This window comes from Triticum aestivum, chromosome 7B (assembly GCF_018294505.1).
Source record: "Triticum aestivum cultivar Chinese Spring chromosome 7B, IWGSC CS RefSeq v2.1, whole genome shotgun sequence".
Taxonomy (NCBI): domain Eukaryota; kingdom Viridiplantae; phylum Streptophyta; class Magnoliopsida; order Poales; family Poaceae; genus Triticum; species Triticum aestivum.
Genome location: NC_057813.1, coordinates 440,479,550 through 440,497,777, shown reverse-complemented (window position 1 = coordinate 440,497,777; position 18,228 = coordinate 440,479,550). Strand labels below are relative to the sequence as shown.

Here is an 18,228-nt window from a genome sequence, read left to right as displayed (position 1 = left end):
CATTTGGCTTTAGGAAATAACAACAAAAATTATCTTTGTTCTTTTTGTTTCTTCTCTGGATGTTTATGTGGTTACCTGTTAGTTCAGCTTTGAAAATCTTAAAAATATTTCCCTTTGCTTCTCCTTTTGCATTGTTATCGCCTCTTTAAGAAAATCCAAAAAGATTTATTGTTGTTTGTTCTTTTCATTCTAGGGTTGTTTTTGCTTTGGTTTCTTTTGGATCTTCTTTGGCTTTTCTTCGTTGCTTTTACTGCTTCGTTTTTCTTCTTCTTTGTACTTGTATTTAAGTTGCATGGTAAAAATATTTTTCGTCTACGTCTTATTGATTGAGAAAAACTAGGAGGGGAGGGGGGGGGTTCTGAAAAGATATTACTACGAAGATAGATGATTCTATCGGTGGTACAAACGAAAGATGGTCTAGTCCGCACACTCAAACCCAATGGTAAATGAACGAGTTTCCAAATTTTCACTGAGTATAGTTTCTATTGGATACTTTCCCATTTCTTGGATAGTGTTTCATTGTCTTTTATATAGTACGTTGAAAGGATCGATAAGGTTGACTAGAGGGGGGGTGAATAGGCAACTAACAAATTTTAGACTTTTCTTTAACAATTAAAACCTTGCAATGAAATAGGTTGTCTAGATGTGCAACTACGTGGACAACCTATATGATGCAAAGACAATAAGCACACAAGCAAGCAATAGATACAACTCAAGTAAGCTTGCAAAATTAAAGGGACAAGATAACCAAGAGTGGAGCCGGTGGAGACGAGGATGTGTTACCGAAGTTCCTTTCTTCTAAGGGGAAGTACGTCTCCGTTAGAGCGGTGTGGAGGCACAATGCTCCCCAAGAAGCCACTAGGGCCACCGTAATCTCCTCACGCCCTCATACAATGCGAGATGTCGTGATTCCACTATTGGAGCCCTTGAAGGCGGCAACCGGACCTTTACAAACAAGATTGGGGCTATCTCCACAACACTTGGAGGCTCCCAACAACACCACGAAGCTTCACCACAATGGAGTATGGCTTCGAGGTGACCTCAACCGTCTAGGGTGCTCAACACCCAAGAGTAACAAGATCCGCTAGGGATAAGTGGGGGGAATCAAATTTCTCTTGGTGGAAGTGTAGATCTGGGCCTTCTCAACCAATCCCGAGCAAATCAACAAGTTTGATTGGCTAGGGAGAGAGATCGGGCGAAAATGGAGCTTGGAGCAACAATGGAGCTTTGGGGGAAAGTGGTAGGTCAACTTTGGGGAAGAAGACCCCTTTATATAGTGGGGGGATCAATCCAACCGTTATCCCACTGAGCAGCCCCGCACAGAGCGGTACTACCACTAGGGAAGGGTGGTACTACCGCTCTGGGCGGTACTACCGCTCATACCCAGCAGTACTGCCACGCTGACAGGGCCCTGACCCCAGGGCGGTACTACCGTGGGGGTAGGCGCGGTACTACCGCTTGGAGCAGTACTACCGCCACAACTACCGCCCTTAGTACCGCAAAACCCGACACGAAAAACATCGTTCTCGAATCGAGGCGGCGGTAGCCCGGAAGCACTGCGATACTACGGCCGAAGACCCCAAGCAGTACTACCGTTCAGAGAGCGGTACTACCGCTTGAAGCGGTACTACTGCTCTGAGAGCGGTACTACCGCTGGGGAGCTTCGGCGGTACTACCGCTGTGGGTCGCAGTACTACCGCTGGGGCAGAGCAAAGCATACTAAGGGGAAAACGGCAGCTCCAATGAAGCGGAAAGAAAACGACGGGTGTGATATGGATGTGAACGTGTTGATTCCACCCTAGGCTTACCAAAGCGGATCCCCTCTTGATAGTACGGTGACTCCTACGAGACTAGTCCACCAACAACGAAACGAAGGAGCTACACCGTCTTGAATAAAACACCGAGGGGAGATAATCGTCTCGTGCCAAAGGATGAATCTCTGAAAGAACTTAACGCGCGCGATTAGTCCGCACAAGCATCGTCATCAATCACCAAAACATCTTGGGGATAAATATGCCCTTACAATCTCCCCCTTTTTGGTGGATTGATGACAATACGGGATTTGCACAATATGAGAGATATAGAACAAGCGCAAACACCCCAACGTCCTAAAATGTAGATGTGCTCCCCCTAGATGTGTGCTATCTCGATAAGTGCTTTGGACTGCACGGCACACATACTAGGTTCAATGCTCCCCCTACATTTTAGAGACCAACCACCTAAGTGGGGTAAAAGAGAGTAACAAAGATAACTTAACAGGATAAGCATGCAACTCATAAGATAACTTAATAGGATAAGCATTGTAACTCATAAGCTAGATAGTGACATAGATAATGATATTGGAAAGATAAGGTAGCATATGTCTCACACCATATGACTCGAACAGGTTCTCACTGACAACTCGAACTTAGGTCTCACAGACAAACCAACCAAAGCAAATGCGAGGAAAAACACGAACACAAGAGACGAAAGACACGAAGCACAAATCCCTAAACTCTCTCCCCCTTTGGCATCGAGACACCAAAAAGGAGAGGGAGCGTTGCTAAGGCTCCAGGTGAGAGCAAAGGAGGAACACACACATCAGAGCTCAGTGGGATCATCTGCGCCACCGTCGTCAGTCTGGAAGTGCTCGGCATCAGAATTGGTCCACGGGCAGTGCTGTTGAATCCACTCCTCCTCCTCGGTAAGTTGATCCTCAGAACCACTAATCACAATAGCACCCATCTGTCGCATGAGCTCCTTGTGGCGACCTCGGGCCTTCTTCTCAGCCACATGAGTCATGTACTGACCGTGAGACTCCATGCAGAACAGCTTCTTCACCTTGATCTTGAGCTTCTTGGCCCAAGAGGGCTCTGCCTCAGAAGGCACGTAGTCATCATGTTCATCCTCAGCCTCAGCCCCAATCTCCTCCTCAGTCTCCATGGCAGCAGCAGATGAAGGAACCCTAGTCCTAGGGGCCTTAGTGCCCCAGTTATCCTTCTTCCTCAGACGCTTGACATCGTGAAAGACCAACTCTCCAGTCTCCAGCAACACCTTGGGATAGACACGATCCCAGGCCTTCTCAATGAGCAGTATGATGAACGGACCATAAATCGGGCACTTGCGCTCGGAGATAGCAGATATCAGCTCAGACCACATAACATGAGAGATATCCAAGGACTCTCCGGTGTTCTGTCCCTTCTCACGCTGGCAGAAAAGAAGCATGTCCACGAGATAGGAGTGAACCTGGTCTAGATTCCCGATATGAGGGAAAAGAGTCGCTCTGAAGATACGGTGAAGGATATCCAGATAGGCAGGCAGCTCATAGGTTTCCTTCTTCGTCTCAGGGTTGATCCTCAAAGTGCAGTAGGGCCATAGAGCTTGCTTGTGAGTGGCATTGGCGCGACGGTGGGGGCGAAAGCCGACAGAAGACTCAAGACCTAGATCTTCCACCCCAATCAACTCCATGAAAGCTTTCCACTTGACTGAAAGCAACTTTCCATTGGTCATCCAAGTCAGTGTCCTGTCCTCATCAGTCCCAAGGTGAACCGTGGCATAGAATTGGGCCACAATATCAGCATCATAGTCCTTGTTGAATTGCATGATCCCGAGAATGTTCAGTTGAGTGCACATCTGAAGAGCTTCACCAAAGTATTCAGGATCGTTCTCCATATGCCCGGTGTCGATGGAGTGCACGTTGACATAGAGATTCTTCTTGGCTTTGAGAACATCAAAGAAGATGGCAAACTGGAACTTGTTCCAGAACGGACGGTTGACCAAAGTGGGATCTTGGTCGTCCTCATACGGGTTGCGGCGGCGCCTTGCCCAGAACTCCTTAGGCGGCATTTCTGGCACGGTTTTGCCTGGCTTTGGCTTGACCCCAGGCTTCTTCTGCAGTTGAGGAGGAGGTGGAGCACTAGAAGATCCTCCGGCAGGCTCAGTGGTGCGGTAGCGCTTGGACGAGGCACGACCGGGGTTGACACGACGAGCCTGATGCTCAGGAACCTCATCACCTGGAACCACACATACAAACACGCAAACAACCAGAAAGAACGAGCGTAAGCCACAAAACACGAGCAAAAAAGATCACTAAGAGGTAGGAGTATGACGGAAACTGGTAGAGGGGCGGTAGTACCGTGACCCTTCAGCGGTAGTACCGCTCTAAGCGGTAGTACCGCTCTAAGCGGTAGTAGCGCTCTGGAGAGAGCGGTAGTACCGCTCCAAGCGGTAGTACCGCTCTGGAGAAAGCGGTAGTACCGCTCGAGGCGGGGAAACAGCAGTTTCCTACTTCCGTGGTCAGATCTGGTACTACCGTCCTACCAAATTCAAAAATACTCCAACCAAACACTAATCCAAACTGCCTAGAAGCAATCTCCATCCTACTCAAGCCTAGATCTGGCCAAAAATCTAGAGATGCAACTGCTATTGCCCCTAAGAAGCTAGATTGGAAATCTAGACAAAAGGAAAAAGAGAACGGGGGCAATACCGGCATCCATGGCAAGAGGAAATGGTGGGGATCGACTCCACCGAAGAAAATGGAGAGGAGCGCCCCGGAGAGGGAGATCCGCCAGAGCCCTCCCGCGGCGCCGGTTGCTGAGGAGAGAGGAACAGAGCAAGGGGGCGAGCGAATGGGTATGGGAGAGAAGAAAACTCCCCCTGCCCCCGATATAACCCCCGGCCCGCGCCTCACAGCGGTAGTACCACGCTGGAGGGCGGTAGTACCGCTAGGAGCGGTAGTGCCGCTCGCCACCAGCAGTAGTACCGCTTCAGCAACCACACGGCTCCTAAACCAACGGCTAACGCTAAAAAATGAAAGCAAGGGCAAGAGAAGGAGAAGACCAACCAGGCAGCACACACACAAACAACGGACCAGAAACCACTCAAACAAAAACAAACACACGAAATAGAGCGAGTTCTGGCCTCTCTCAGGAGAGGGCGGTGGCCGGAGCCACCTATGTTTGAGTCAATTGGTATGGCACCACGAAGAATTATCCTTGGGCCCATGACCAAAACTCGTCTTTGAAGCACAAGTACCATCAAAAATGGCTTATGTGAAAGAGTTGATCGATTTATGCATAAAGGGGGAGGGAGAGTTCATTGAGAGAACACCACTCCCCCTATGTCCATGCCTACATCTAAGCTAGACAACAAGTTGAGTGAGGAGGGGTGTGCAAGGGTTCAAGTCACATTGCTCGAATCAATGATATTTAGCTCATGCCTTAACTCACGAAATCTTGCTTCATCCAAGGGCTTCGTGAAAATATCTGCAAGGTTATCATGAGTGTTGACATACTTGAGCTCGATCTCTCCTCGCCTAATGTGATCCCGGATGAAATGATACCGAATCTCAATATGCTTCGTCTTGAAGTGTTGCACCGGGTTGAGAGAAATCTTGATGGCACTTTCGTTGTCACACCAAAGAGGCACTTTGTCACAAATGACACCGTATTCCTTTAAAGTTTGCCTCATCCATAAAAGTTGTGCACAACAACTACCGGCCGCCACATATTCAGCTTCGGTGGACGAGAGAGATACACAACTTTGCTTTTTGGAAGACCAACTCACCAAAGAGCACCCAAGAAACTGGCACCCTCCGGAAGTGGACTTCCTATCCACTTTGTCTCCCGCCCAATCAAAATCAGTAAATCCTTCAAGCTTGAAGTTTTCCCCTCTTGGGTACCATAAGCCAAAGTTTGGGGTATGAGCCAAATATCGAAAGATTCGCTTGACCGCCACATAGTGACTTTCCTTCGGTGCAGCTTGAAACCGTGCACGCATCCCCACACTCAACATGATATCCGGTCTAGATGCACAAAGGTAAAGCAAGGAGCCAATCATGGAGCGATATACCTTTTGATCCACCGCTTTACCATTGGGATCAATGTCAAGTTGGCACTTGGTGGGCATTGGAGTAGAGGCCGACTTGACATCACTTAACTTGAATCTCTTGAGCATGTCTTGAGTGTATTTGGCTTGGTTGATGAAGGTACCTTCTCTTCTTTGTTTGATATCAAAATCAAGGAAGAACTTTAACTCTCCCATTGAAGACATCTTGAACTTAGAGGTCATGAGAGCGGCAAATTCTTCATTGAAAGCTTTATTAGGGGAACCAAAGATAATGTCATCAACATATAGTTGGCATACAAACAACTCCCCTTTGACCTTCTTAGTAAAAAGAGTGGGATCGATTAGCCCAACTTCAAATCCACGATCTTGTAACAACTCGGTAAGGTGGTCATACCATGCACGTGGGGCTTGTTTAAGGCCATAGAGTGCCTTGTCGAGTTGATATACATGATCCAGAAAGAAGGGATCCTCGAACCCGGGGGGTTGCTTGACATAGACCAACTCATTAATAGGCCCATTAAGAAAAGCACTTTTCACATCCATTTGTTACAACTTAAAGTTGTGATGGGAAGCATAAGCAATCAACAAACGAATGGATTCAAGGCGAGCAACGGGAGCAAAGGTTTCACCGTAGTCGATACCCTCGACTTGGGAGTAGCCTTGTGCTACCAATCTTGCCTTGTTGCGAATTATGTTCCCATGAGCATCTTGCTTGTTCTTGAAGATCCACCTGGTTCCAATGATGTTATGATTCCCGGAAGGCCTTGGCACCAACCTCCACACCTTGTTGTACTCGAAGTTGTTGAGTTCTTCATGCATGGCATTGAGCCAATCCGAGTCCTCGAGCGCCTCATAGACCTTATGGGGTTCAACACAAGAGACAAACGCGTGATGTTCACAATAGTTTGCTAATTGTCTACGAGTGCTTACCCCCCTTCTTAGGCTTCCAACCACATTCTCCATGAGATGACCTTTGGTGGTGAGTTTGGAAGCAATCTTCACGGCACGACGCTCCAAATCCTCCTCGGATGTCGAAGGAGGAGGGTTCACTTGATCATCTTGAGCGTCGTCATGAGCTTGTTCTTGATCTTGAGCTTGCTCATGATCTTGAACTTGCTCGAGGGGGAGAACTTGACCTTGGGCATCATGTGGAGGTTCACCACCATCTTGAGATTGATCTTGCCCTTGGTCTTGTTCCCGAGGTTGAGGGCCTTCACTTTGTTCTTCGGAAGCGTGTGGGTCTTGAGTAGGTGAAGGCTCCACAGAGGTGGAGCATTGTCCTTCTCCTTTGGCCACAAGGGGTTCCTCAATGGGTAGGATATGACCAATACCCATTCTTCTTATGGCTTGGGGAGGAATTTCATCACCTACATCACAAGTACCACTTTGCTCCACTTGGGAGCCGTTATTTTCGTCAAACTCTACGTTACACGTCTCCTCAATGAGTCCGTTGGACTTGTTGAGAACACGGTAAGCATGAGAGTTTGTAGCATAACCAACAAATATGCCCTCATGAGCTCTAGCCTCGAATTTAGACAAACGAACACCTTTCTTGAGAATGAAACACTTATACCCGAACACCCGGAAGTACTTGAGATTGGGCTTGTTCCCGGTGAGTATCTCATACGGAGTCTTGTTCAAGCCTTTGCGGAGATAGAGCCGATTGGATGCATGACATGCTGTGTTGATGGCTTCAGCCCAAAAGTTGTATGGAGACTTGAACTCCGCCATCATGGTCCTTGCCGCATCCATCAACGTCCGGTTCTTCCTCTCCGCAACACCATTTTGTTGAGGGGTATATGGTGCAGAATATTGATGCTTGATCCCTTCATCACTAAGAAACTCATCCAAGGTGCAGTTCTTGAACTCGGTGCCGTTGTCACTTCTTATTGTCAGGATCTTTGCATTATGTTAATGTTGAGCTTCATTTGCAAAGTCGATGACGGTTTGTTGAGTCTCACTCTTCCTCTTGAAGAAGTATACCCAGGTGTATCTTGAATAATCATCCACAATCACCAAGCAATACTTTCTACCCCCAAGACTATCAAAGGATGGAGGCCCGAAGAGGTCCATGTGCAGGAGCTCCAAGTGTCTCTTCGAGTAGATGATAGTCGTGGGAGGGTGAGCCATCTCATGAAGCTTTCCTTCGATACAAGCACTGCAAACACGATCTTTGGCAAAACTAACATTCGTTAGTCCATGAACATGGTCCCCCTTGAGAAGACTTTGCAAAGATCTCATATTGACGTGGGCTAAACGGCGATGCCAAAGCCATCCCACATCAACTTTAGCCATTAGGCATGTCGCGGTCTTAGTGGGTTGCTCCGAAAAGTTAATCACATAGAGACCGTTCTCGACATGCCCAACAAAGGCTACTTTAAGAGTCTTGCTCCACAAGAGGGCCACGGTATCAATATCAAAGAAGGTGGCAAAGCCCATGAGTGCGAGTTGACGAACGGAAAGTAAATTGAACGCAAGGGACTCAACAAGCATGACTTTCTCGATCGTTAGATCATGAGAAATGACAACCTTGCCAAGACCCAATACCTTAGAATGTGAGGCATCACCCCATTCGACATTGGTGGGCATAGATGGGATCTTGTGCACGTCCACCACCAAGTCCTTGCTCCCGGTCATATGATTTGTTGCTCCACTATCGAGCAACCATGATCCCCCACCGGAAGCAAACACCTTGTTGGTGGCCTTAGCCATGAGGCACTTGGCGGTGATGTTATCGGTAGGTGCATCGAAGAGAGACACCCGGGGAGTTGTGACAATGGCAACGGATGCCATGGCCATTGTTTCACCATCTTCATCATCATCGTCATCCTCACGGTATTCTTCTTGAACCACCAACCCGCGAGTAGGAGTCTTCTTTGTGAAGTTGTTCTTGTTGGGGAAGGACTTGGCTTTGTCTTTTAGGATGAACTTGCCACCATTGTCTTCCCGCTTCTCGTAAGGACAATCCGCAACGAAATGGCTAACATTGCCACAGTTGAAACAAGTTCTAACTCGTTGCTTGCCCTTGAGGCCACTTGAGTTGTTCTTGTTGAAGTTGGGTCTTGTATTCTTCTTACTCCAAAATTGTCTTGAGGCAAGAGCCATGTGCTCATGATAATCATACTTCGTGTCCTCGGGGTTGCTCTCCTCATCTTCCTCTTCTTCTTCTTCTTCCACACTAACCTTGGCCTTCAAGGCAAGATTGTGCTTCTTTGCCCTTTGAGAACGGAGCACCGCATTGTCGGCGGTCTTGTCCAAGATGCTCATTGCAACAAACTCATCCAACACTTCACCTGAGGTCATGGAGTGGAAGTCCGGTCTTTGGCAAATGACGGAGGACATGGCCTTGTTGTAGAGCATCATGGCCTTGAGGAACTTGCGCTTGATCCAGTTGTCATCCGTGTCCTTGCTCCCATGATCTTGGAGTGCGACCGCAAGTTTGGTCACTCTTCGAAAGAGCTCACGAGGTTCTTCATCCTCTTTCATTGCAAACTCATCGGCTTCATCTTGCACCACTTCATAGTTGGAGCATTGAATGCTAGCACTTCCTCGATAGAGAGACTCAACACATTTCCATGCTTCTTTAGCCATGACATGAGGTCGAAGATGAGGGAGATCTTCGGGAAGGATTGCATCTTGGATGATGAAGAGAGCACTCTCATTGAATTGATTGTCCACTTCTTCTCGAGGGGTGAAGTTGCTTGGATCATGAGGATAGAAACCTTCTTCAATAATTCTCCAAAGGTTAGTGTTCACATATTTTAAGTGACGCTTGAAGCGATAAACCCAAGAGTCAGAATCTTCATTTTTCACATATTTAGGAGGAGGACCAGCATGATTCAAATGAGTAGAAGGGATCGGTCCTCTATACACTGGGGTTTCCACATTGGCAAAGATGCCGGTGCCATTTCTACCACTAGTAGACGGACTCTTTTCACTGTTAGCTCCCCCCTTCTTGGAGGTAGCATCCGTCACCTTGTTAGTGGGATCACCCACTTTCATCGGCGAGGTAGATAGTTTAAGTCCGTCTAGGAATTCAGAAAACATGCTTTTAACCTCGGCCGTCATGGAGGTTTTCAATGTGTCTAAAGCCACATTGAATTCCTCACATGAGACCGAGGCTCCCCCTTCGGCCGTGGACAAGATGGGATTCACACCGGAGTGCTCCTCCGCACCGTCGTGGGTGTCAACCATACTCTTCGGACGGCAAAGTCCTTAATAAAGAGATGAGGCTCTGATACAAATTGAAAGGATCGATAAGGTTGACTAGAGGGGGGCGGTGAATAGGCAACTAACAAATTTTAGACTTTTTTTAACAATTTAAACCTTGCAATGAAATAGGTTGTCTAGATGTGCAACTACGTGGACAACCTATATGATGCAAAGACAATAAGCACACAAGCAAGCAATAGATACAACTCAAGTAAGCTTGCAAAAGTAAAGGGACAAGATAACCAAGAGTGGAGCCGGTGGAGATGAGGATGTGTTACCGAAGTTCCTTCCTTGTAAGGGGAAGTACGTCTCCGTTAAAGCGGTGTGGAGGCACAATGCTCCCCAAGAAGCCACTGGGGCCACCGTAATCTCCTCACGCCCTCACACAATGCGAGATGCCGTGATTCCACTATTGGAGCCCTTGAAGGCGGCAACCGGACCTTTACAAACAAGATTGGGGCTATCTCCACAACACTTGAAGGCTCCCAACAACACCACGAAGCTTCACCACAATGGAGTATGGCTTCGAGGTGACCTCAACCATCTAGGGTGCTCAACACCCAAGAGTAACAAGACCCGCTAGGGATAAGTGGGGGGAATCAAATTTCTCTTGGTGGAAGTGTAGATCTGGGCCTTCTCAACCAATCCCGAGCAAATCAACAAGTTTAATTGGCTAGGGAGAGAGATCGGGCGAAAATGGAGCTTGGAGCAACAATGGAGCTTTGGGGGAAAGAGGTAGGTCAACTTTGGGGAAGAAGACCCCTTTATATAGTGGGAGGATCGATCCAACCGTTATCCCACTGAGCAGCCCCGCACAGAGCGGTACTACCGCTAGGGAAGGGCGGTACTACCGCTCTAGGCGGTACTACTGCTCATACCCAGCGGTACTACCGCGCTGACAGGGCCCTGACCCCAGGGCGGTACTACCGTGGGGGTAGGCGTGGTACTACCGCTTGGAGCGGTACTACGGCCACAACTACCGCCCTTAGTACCGCAAAACCCGACACGAAAAACATCGTTCTCGAATCGAGGCGGCAGTAGCCCGGAAGCACTGCGGTACTACGGTCGAAGACGCCAAGCGGTACTACCGCTTGGAGCGGTACTACCGCTCTGAGAGCGGTACTACCGCTGAGGAGTTTCGGCGGTACTACCGTTGTGGGTCGCGGTACTACCGCTGGGGCAGAGCAAAGCATACTAAGGGGAAAACGGCAGCTCCAATGAAGTGGAAAGAAAACGACGGGTGTGATATGGATGTGAACGTGTTGATTCCACCCTAGGCTTACCAAAGCGGATCCCCTCTTGATAGTACGGTGACTCCTACGGGACTAGTCCACCAACAACGAAACGAAGGAGCTACACCGTCTTGAATAAAACACCGAGGGGAGATAATCGTCTCGTGCCAAAGGATGAATCTCCGAAGGAACTTAACGCACGCGATTAGTCCGCACAAGCATTGTCATCAATCACCAAAACATCTTGGGGATAAATATGCCCTTACAGACGTTAATCGCCAGCGAACACTCGTTGCCACTGCCACACAAGGCATTTGCGAACACACGGGATGGCATTTTTAGTGGTTTGTGTGGTTGTGGTTTTCAGAAAAGCATGGCAATTCTTTACATTTTGGTGCAATTTTCGTCAATAACCACCATCTTTTGCATAGGGTCATGTGACTCTGGGGGCGTTCGCCGGGATATTACCGCAGCGAACGTCAGCCACCGTTTATCGTTTATGTATTCCATGGTGTTATCACGCTCCCAGAATCATCCCTTCTTCTGGAATCATTGAAGGCAGTTCCGCGTCTGGTGCAAGGTTAAAGGGTAAAGTTGGGTGGGTTCTCCTAGCCAAAACCCGGCAGAACACAGGATTTCTTGGCAATGGGACCTCTTACTCGTACATGGAAAAGATGATGGCATTTTTTTTCTGGTTCATTTATTTGCACATACTAAACCAAGGTAGAGTCGGCATCAAGTAGCTAGTTTGATCTTTGGAGTAGGACGTATCAAGCTAGCACCGTTGTGGGTAGGAGGACCAACAAAAGAACAGAAAGGAAGCAGGCTAGGACGAAGGGCAAAGGTGACAAACCGCGTGAACAGAAAGAAATGCACACTTGGATTATTTGGCCAAGGAACGCACCGCGAAGTTTCCAAGTGCTAGTCGAGGTACTGCCTCATTTGCGTTTAACTGCATCTCGAAAACAACCAGGCAGAGGCACCCCACCTCATATTCGTTCAGTTTCAGCTCTTCCTGCTCCGCTCTTGGCCATCACCTTTCCCATCTCACCCCGCACAAGCCAAGTACACACACCGAGTGGCACAGACCTTGCCCGGCTAGACACCTCTCCGCAGCGAGCGAAGGCGAAGCCCAGGCAGGCAGGGGATGAAGCGCGTCGTGGGGAGCCCAGGGACATGGAGCGGCATGGCGCTGCGTGTGTCGCAGTGCGTCTTCGCCGCCGCGTCCTCCGCCGCCATGTCCTCCGCCTTCGGCTCCCTCAACTACAGCGCCTACTTGTACTCCCTCCCCCTGCTACCAATTTCACTCTCCTTTCTTCTAATCTAATCCTTTCTTGAGTGTCCTCCCTTTTGTGCGTTTTCTTGCAAATTCATGAGCATCACTCGAGTAACAAGTGGCAGCAAGTTGATGTCATCGAGGCCTATGAACTGCGCATAGAGTCTTAAATTTCTTGACCACTCTTCAGAACTCAGCTGCCTGACACCCTCTAACGAGTGTATCTATCATGGTCTCCCTTTATTTCAGCTACCTGAATACAGCGTTGGTCCTGCAGTTTCTGTGGAGCATGGGCTTTGCTTGCCAGGACATCTTTGCTTTGAGGAACAAAAAGGATCTTCACGCTGAGCCGGAACTTGTACTGCTCCGTGCCATCGGCGACTGGGTAAGTCTGTTTCACTTCGGGTGAAATCGTTTCCTTGACTCGAGCCGTTCTTGGAAGGAATCTTGGGCTAGGAAAGATCCACCCGAGTGATCACGTCGATTGCGAATGCGTTGCAGGTCCTCGCGATTCTCATGTTCTCGGGATCCTGCGCCGCGGCTAGCGTGACCATCTTCTTCATGAAGGACGTGAAGTTCTGCGCCGAGTACCGGCGGCTGCCCTGCGGCCAGTTCGAGCTCTCGGTCGCCCTCGCGTTCATCACGTGGTCATTGCAAGCCGCGTCTTCTTTCTCCGGGTTCTGGCTTGTGGTCTCCTTCTTCTAGAATCACCGTCACGTCGTCCCAATTGTCACTCAGGAGGGTAAATCAGTTGCGATGTGCTCTGGACACACTTGTTATGTTTCAGTTATAGCCACGCATACTTCACCACCTGTTACATAGATTGCCTATTTGATAGCTCATCTTTGTGTGCCGTTTCTTTGTGAATTCTGGAGTGTTAAAACATATTCCCTTCTCTGTTAACGGAACAAAATTCCTATATACTCTCTCAGTTATTAAATATTTGTCTTTCTAGATATAACAATAAGTGAATGAGTGAATCTACACTCTAAAATATGTCTATGTACATCCGTATGTGGTAGTCCATTTGAAATCTCTAAAAGACAAATATATTTAGGAACGGCGGGAGTATGTGATATACTAGGATGAAATGGATGGAGTAGTTATTGTGGCTACGAGGTACAGATAGCCTCCTCTGTGCACGCAATAACTGCATAGCAGGGAGAAGCTAAGCAGGTACTCCATTATCCCGGCAAGAAGCCAACCTTGTCATCCATCATCCAACGCACTTTTCTCACGAACAACATCGCACCATGCATACATCACTGACAAGTTTGTCTAAAAAATACATCACTGACAATAATTTTAGACTGTTCATTGTTACTACTAGAGATAAAGTATGTGATAATAGCAGAGAACCAGAGACCAAAGTAGACCGTGAGCAGTGCCGACAGCTACATCGGCGGTCACTCGGTTGTTGTGGCGGCGGCGGCGGCCTTGTCGAGCGTGTTGGCGATGTCGATGACGAATCGATACCTGACGTCGGCCTTGGCAAGGCGCTCCATGGCCGTGTTCACGTACTCCGCGCCGATCACCTCGATGTCTGCCGTCACACCGTGCTTCGCCGCGAGGTCTAGCATCTCCTGGGTGTCCCTCATGCCGCCGATGCAGCTCCCGGCCAGGGTCTTGTTCCCTGTACATTCAGCCACGCGCACAATATATGTATCAGTTACGCGCAAAATGCCTGTGGTCGCATGATTTCTTCCAGTTGCGAGATCGGAGATCGGAGAGGTGAACTTACTGGCAACCAGAGCAAATGGAGGGACCTCGATAGGCTTCTCTGGGAGGCCGACCATGACCATCTTGCCGTTGGGCTTGAGTAGCCCGAAGAGAGGGGCCATGGGAATGTTTGCAGACACCGTGTTTATGATGCCATCCATGGTGCTCATCGCAGCCTGCAAATGCAACACAAAATTGAGCAGTAATATACTAATATAAACAGACATGGGCTCCTGTTTTCTTCTCCACCGGAAAAATACCTTCATCTCGTCGGCGTCCTTGCTGACAACGAACGCGTCGGCGCCTAGCCTTTCGAGAGCCTCCCGCTTCTTCCCCGGCGACGAGCTGATCACCGTCACCTTCATCCCGAAGGCCTTGCCGAACTTGACGGCGACGTGGCCCAGCCCGCCAAGTCCCAGCACGCCGAGGTGCATCCCGGGAACGTTCAGCCCGTGGTACTTCATGGGGCTGTACACGGTGATGCCGGCGCACAGCAGGGGCGCGCCCTTGTCCAGCGGCATGGCGTCCGGGAACCGGACCACGAAGCGCTCGTGCACCACCACCATGCTGGAGTAGCCGCCGTAGGTGAGGGTGCCGTCGCGGTCGACCCGGTTGTAGGTGAAGATCATGCCCGGGCAGTGGTTCTCGAAGCCCTTGTCGCAGCTCTCGCAGGACTGGCACGAGTTCACCATGCACCCCACGCCGACACGGTCGCCGGCCTTGAACCTGGTCACGTTCTTGCCGGCCTCGGTGACCTCGCCGGCGATCTCGTGCCCGGGGATCACGGGGTACGTGGCGTCCTTCCAGTCGTTCTTGATGCTGTGCAGGTCAGAGTGGCAGATCCCGCAGTACAGAATCTTTATCACGACATCGTCGTCTCCGGTGCTCCTGAAGGAGGAATTACGAGAAACGTGAACGTCATGAAAAGAAACGCTTTACATGCGAGTGTGTAAATCAGGCTAATAATCTCAGTAGTAAATCGTGGGTTTGTCTATAAACTTAATTCAGTGGTCACTTGAGCAATTAGTCTAGCCTGTCAGAGTGTCAGTCATGCATGCAAACGATCTTTTTTTTCCTGAACGAACTGCTGAACTTTACCTTTCAGAAAAATGATTTTACTCGTTAGAGCAAATCACATGATTCAGTCAATAATTCTTCAGGAAAACAACGGTTTTAGAAAATAATTCGCAGAGCAAATTCTTGGGCTGCAAATCTTAAAACCATCCATCAACAAACTTATACAGCTCGTAGCACAATGGCGTGCCTATGATAATGACATAAAACTGCTATCGCCATCCACTAATTACACGAATCCTAGATTTCCAACTGCTACTTCAGCTCCATAATGGTCACGGTTTGCCCAGATGTTGACACCACTAGTTTATAAGATGTAATCACAAAAAATAAAAATAAAAATATCAAATGAATTCTTGTGACAAACTTGTGGCGGTACCGTTTGCATCGAATCAAACTAAGTAGTTAGGTATTCACTATTTGTGCAGATCTAATGCAAAATCTCAAGGAAATTATATCTTCTGATCAAGAAGCTTCAATCCAAATAAGCTAATAACAAAAATGATCAAAATCGCCACAACCACCTTGCCGGCCAGTCCAAGCATGTCAATTCCTACATATCAATGCAGTCACTGAAACAGGTGTGCCGTTGAGGCTTGCCCACATGAGCGACTCGATTCATACCACACATACATACAGAAGGGAAGCGACGCGCGCGCGCGCGCGCACACACACACACAAGTACTCCTGTACTCGCCAACAGTGACAAATAACTGAGAGTGACACATGTATGTGCCTTTTACAACCAAGAGTGGCGTCGCGTCAAGATTCCAAAAGGAAAATGACTGGCGAGTGGTGGCAATGTCATGGTTGTACTAGAAACATGACAATTCGTTGTACCGGACACACAATAAGGCTGGTCATAATGGAAGTAACTTAGCAACTAACATAGCGCATTTCAAGACAGGTTTGCTTATGTAGCATAGAGTTAATGAGGAAAGAGGTGTTTGGAGTAACATAATATATTACTGTAACATAACGCAACCCAAAGCAAAATGAGTCTATAATGTAATAAATGCTATCATCTATGATACTACTTGTATGTTACTTTGCACTATGAAGGTAGTAACAAAGACTAGTGTCATATGCATGACACTAGTCTAAGTTACTCCCCACTATGACTAGCCTAATTCTTAGACTCTATTTGCACGGATATGCTTGGTGGGAGCATGCACCTGATCTTTCAGGTACCCCTTTGCAAAGGCCAAATTTCACAAACATTCACAGAAAGAAGCAATCCCTAATGGCCACCGTCATAAATCTAGAGAAACAAATTTGACATGCCAAAGAGACTATTCTGAGAGTCTGCATCGGAACAAAAGAATGCGAGATAAAGCAGTTGTGCAAATAACGACCTTGTCGGCCGCACAATTTCGCTAAAAATCATAGGTAGGTCGCCTTCAGAATATCGGGGTGTTATTCAAGACGAAATCGCTGAAAATCGCAGGGAGGTCAGCTTCGGAATATTGGAGGGCTGCTCTAAGAAGAGATCTCGCTAATTAACTTTGCGGGATCGAGATCCAATGAAACTTAACCATCGTCGGCTACGCGACAATTTAAGGCGAATAGATTATTCCACGGAACCATGCATCTCACATACGTACTCTACAACGAAGGGGTGTCATGGGGAAAAAACAGGCGAGCGCCAAGCGGATCGGACGGCGCACAGCGCCGCCACGACCGCCGTGACCGGATCAAAGCCGTCCGAACGCCCGGCCACGCAGATTTCGCACGACGTACGGTGGCGGGCCGGGCGCGGGCTCATCGTCCCGCGCGAACATAGCGACGGCCATGACCCTAGCTAGATGCGCGTGCTAGCGGGCAGCGGCAGCGGCACCGGAACCCTGCGTACGGGGCGGGGCGATGGAGAGCGGGTTGCGTTACCTTCGGGTGATGGCGAGCGGGGAGAGGTGGCCGGAGGCGTCGAGCGCCGCCAGGCCCACCGCCTTCTTGGTGTGCTGCTGGCTCTGATCCGCCGCCGCCGCCGTCGCCGTCGCCGTGGGTGCCATCCTGACGCGAGGTTCCGCCGGAAATCTCTGGAGTAACTCGGTCGGGAGGGGCTTCTAGGATGTTTTTGTTTCCTTTTGCCTTTTCTCTGTGTGTGAGGCGGTTAGACGATCGATGGCAAGCAGGCGACCCGGTCGGGAGGGGGTGAGCCTTTTATAGAAGGCCCGTAGGTTTCGATGTGCCTGGTGGGCCATCGCCGAGTCGATCGACCGTGGTCGCTCCAGCCCACTCGTGGCTTGGGTGCGAACGCTGTTGGCCGTCCCGTCGGGCATGTGCGAGTGCGGGCGGGCCAGAATACAAAGCATCCTATCCACCAGACACTTGTGCATTGTTACTCAAAGGTAATACATTCGCGGGTAATACAATCGTGGAGAAAAACTGGGATAAAGTTTATCCAGAGGCATCTCCTACTAACCTGACTAGCCTGATTAGCACATAAATGAGCAGCCATATTGGCTTCTCTCTTTACAAAATAAATATTGAAACTAGTGAAGTTCCCGCATGGCTCCTTCACCTCCTGTAGAGGTCCCATGATACCATCTCTATCAAATTCTTTAGAGTTCCATAGCTTAATAACTTCCAAGGCACCACTTTCAACAACGATCTTGCGCCAGCCCATATTGCAGCCAGCTTGACTGCATCTCGGATTGCATATGCCTCCATCAATCTGGCTGTAGATGCATAATCATACCACAAAGCCTGTGCCCTGACGAGATGACCCCGTACATCTCGGACAACCAGGCCTGTACCACCATATCCGTGAACTTCCAGGAAATGAGCATCCACATTAATTTTTAGTACACTTTCATCAGGTGGATTCCATCTTTCTTGCACCTTAATAGTAGGCTTCTGTTGTTCCTTTCCTAGCCGAGCTCGATCAGC

At 48.9% G+C, this 18,228-nt stretch overlaps 2 protein-coding genes across 4 annotated transcripts; one reads left to right on the top strand and one right to left on the bottom strand.

The window, feature by feature from the left end:
* Positions 1-12,239: 12,239 nt before the first annotated feature.
* On the top strand, positions 12,240-13,469 carry LOC123161193 (CASP-like protein 5B3). The gene is made up of 3 exons (XM_044579044.1): positions 12,240-12,548; positions 12,796-12,931; positions 13,048-13,469. Exons 1-3 carry the CDS (start codon positions 12,418-12,420, stop codon positions 13,249-13,251), a joined length of 471 nt encoding a protein of 156 aa, XP_044434979.1. The 5' UTR covers positions 12,240-12,417; the 3' UTR covers positions 13,252-13,469.
* Positions 13,470-13,758: 289 nt separating this feature from the next.
* Positions 13,759-17,459, bottom strand: LOC123161192 (probable cinnamyl alcohol dehydrogenase 5). Of its 3 annotated transcripts, none has more exons than XM_044579042.1 (4): positions 17,224-17,459; positions 14,526-15,153; positions 14,288-14,441; positions 13,759-14,179 (listed from the first exon to the last, which is right to left on the bottom strand). In XM_044579042.1, the coding sequence occupies exons 1-4, from the start codon at positions 17,346-17,348 to the stop codon at positions 13,953-13,955; spliced, it is 1,134 nt and encodes a 377-aa protein (XP_044434977.1). In that variant the 5' UTR covers positions 17,349-17,459; the 3' UTR covers positions 13,759-13,952. The 3 variants fall into 3 exon arrangements, with proteins under 3 accessions (XP_044434977.1, XP_044434978.1, XP_044434976.1); XM_044579043.1 differs by lacking the exon at positions 17,224-17,459 and adding an exon at positions 15,503-15,576 and having other exon boundaries at positions 14,526-15,156; XM_044579041.1 differs by having other exon boundaries at positions 13,759-14,441.
* Positions 17,460-18,228: the final 769 nt, after the last annotated feature.

Excerpts from the sequence above, each read along its gene's own strand:
- LOC123161193 (XM_044579044.1), top strand. The coding sequence starts at position 12,418 with ATGAAGCGCGTCGTGGGGAGCCCAGGGACATGGAGCGGCATGGCGCTG. Across the intron at positions 12,549-12,795 it reads CTCAACTACAGCGCCTACTT|CTACCTGAATACAGCGTTGG; the intron begins GTACTCCCTCCC and ends CCTTTATTTCAG. Across the intron at positions 12,932-13,047 it reads TCCGTGCCATCGGCGACTGG|GTCCTCGCGATTCTCATGTT; the intron begins GTAAGTCTGTTT and ends AATGCGTTGCAG.
- LOC123161192 (XM_044579041.1), bottom strand. The coding sequence starts at position 17,348 with ATGGCACCCACGGCGACGGCGACGGCGGCGGCGGCGGATCAGAGCCAG. Across the intron at positions 15,154-17,223 it reads CCGCTCGCCATCACCCGAAG|GAGCACCGGAGACGACGATG; the intron begins GTAACGCAACCC and ends TTCCTCCTTCAG. Across the intron at positions 14,442-14,525 it reads AGGACGCCGACGAGATGAAG|GCTGCGATGAGCACCATGGA; the intron begins GTATTTTTCCGG and ends TTGCATTTGCAG.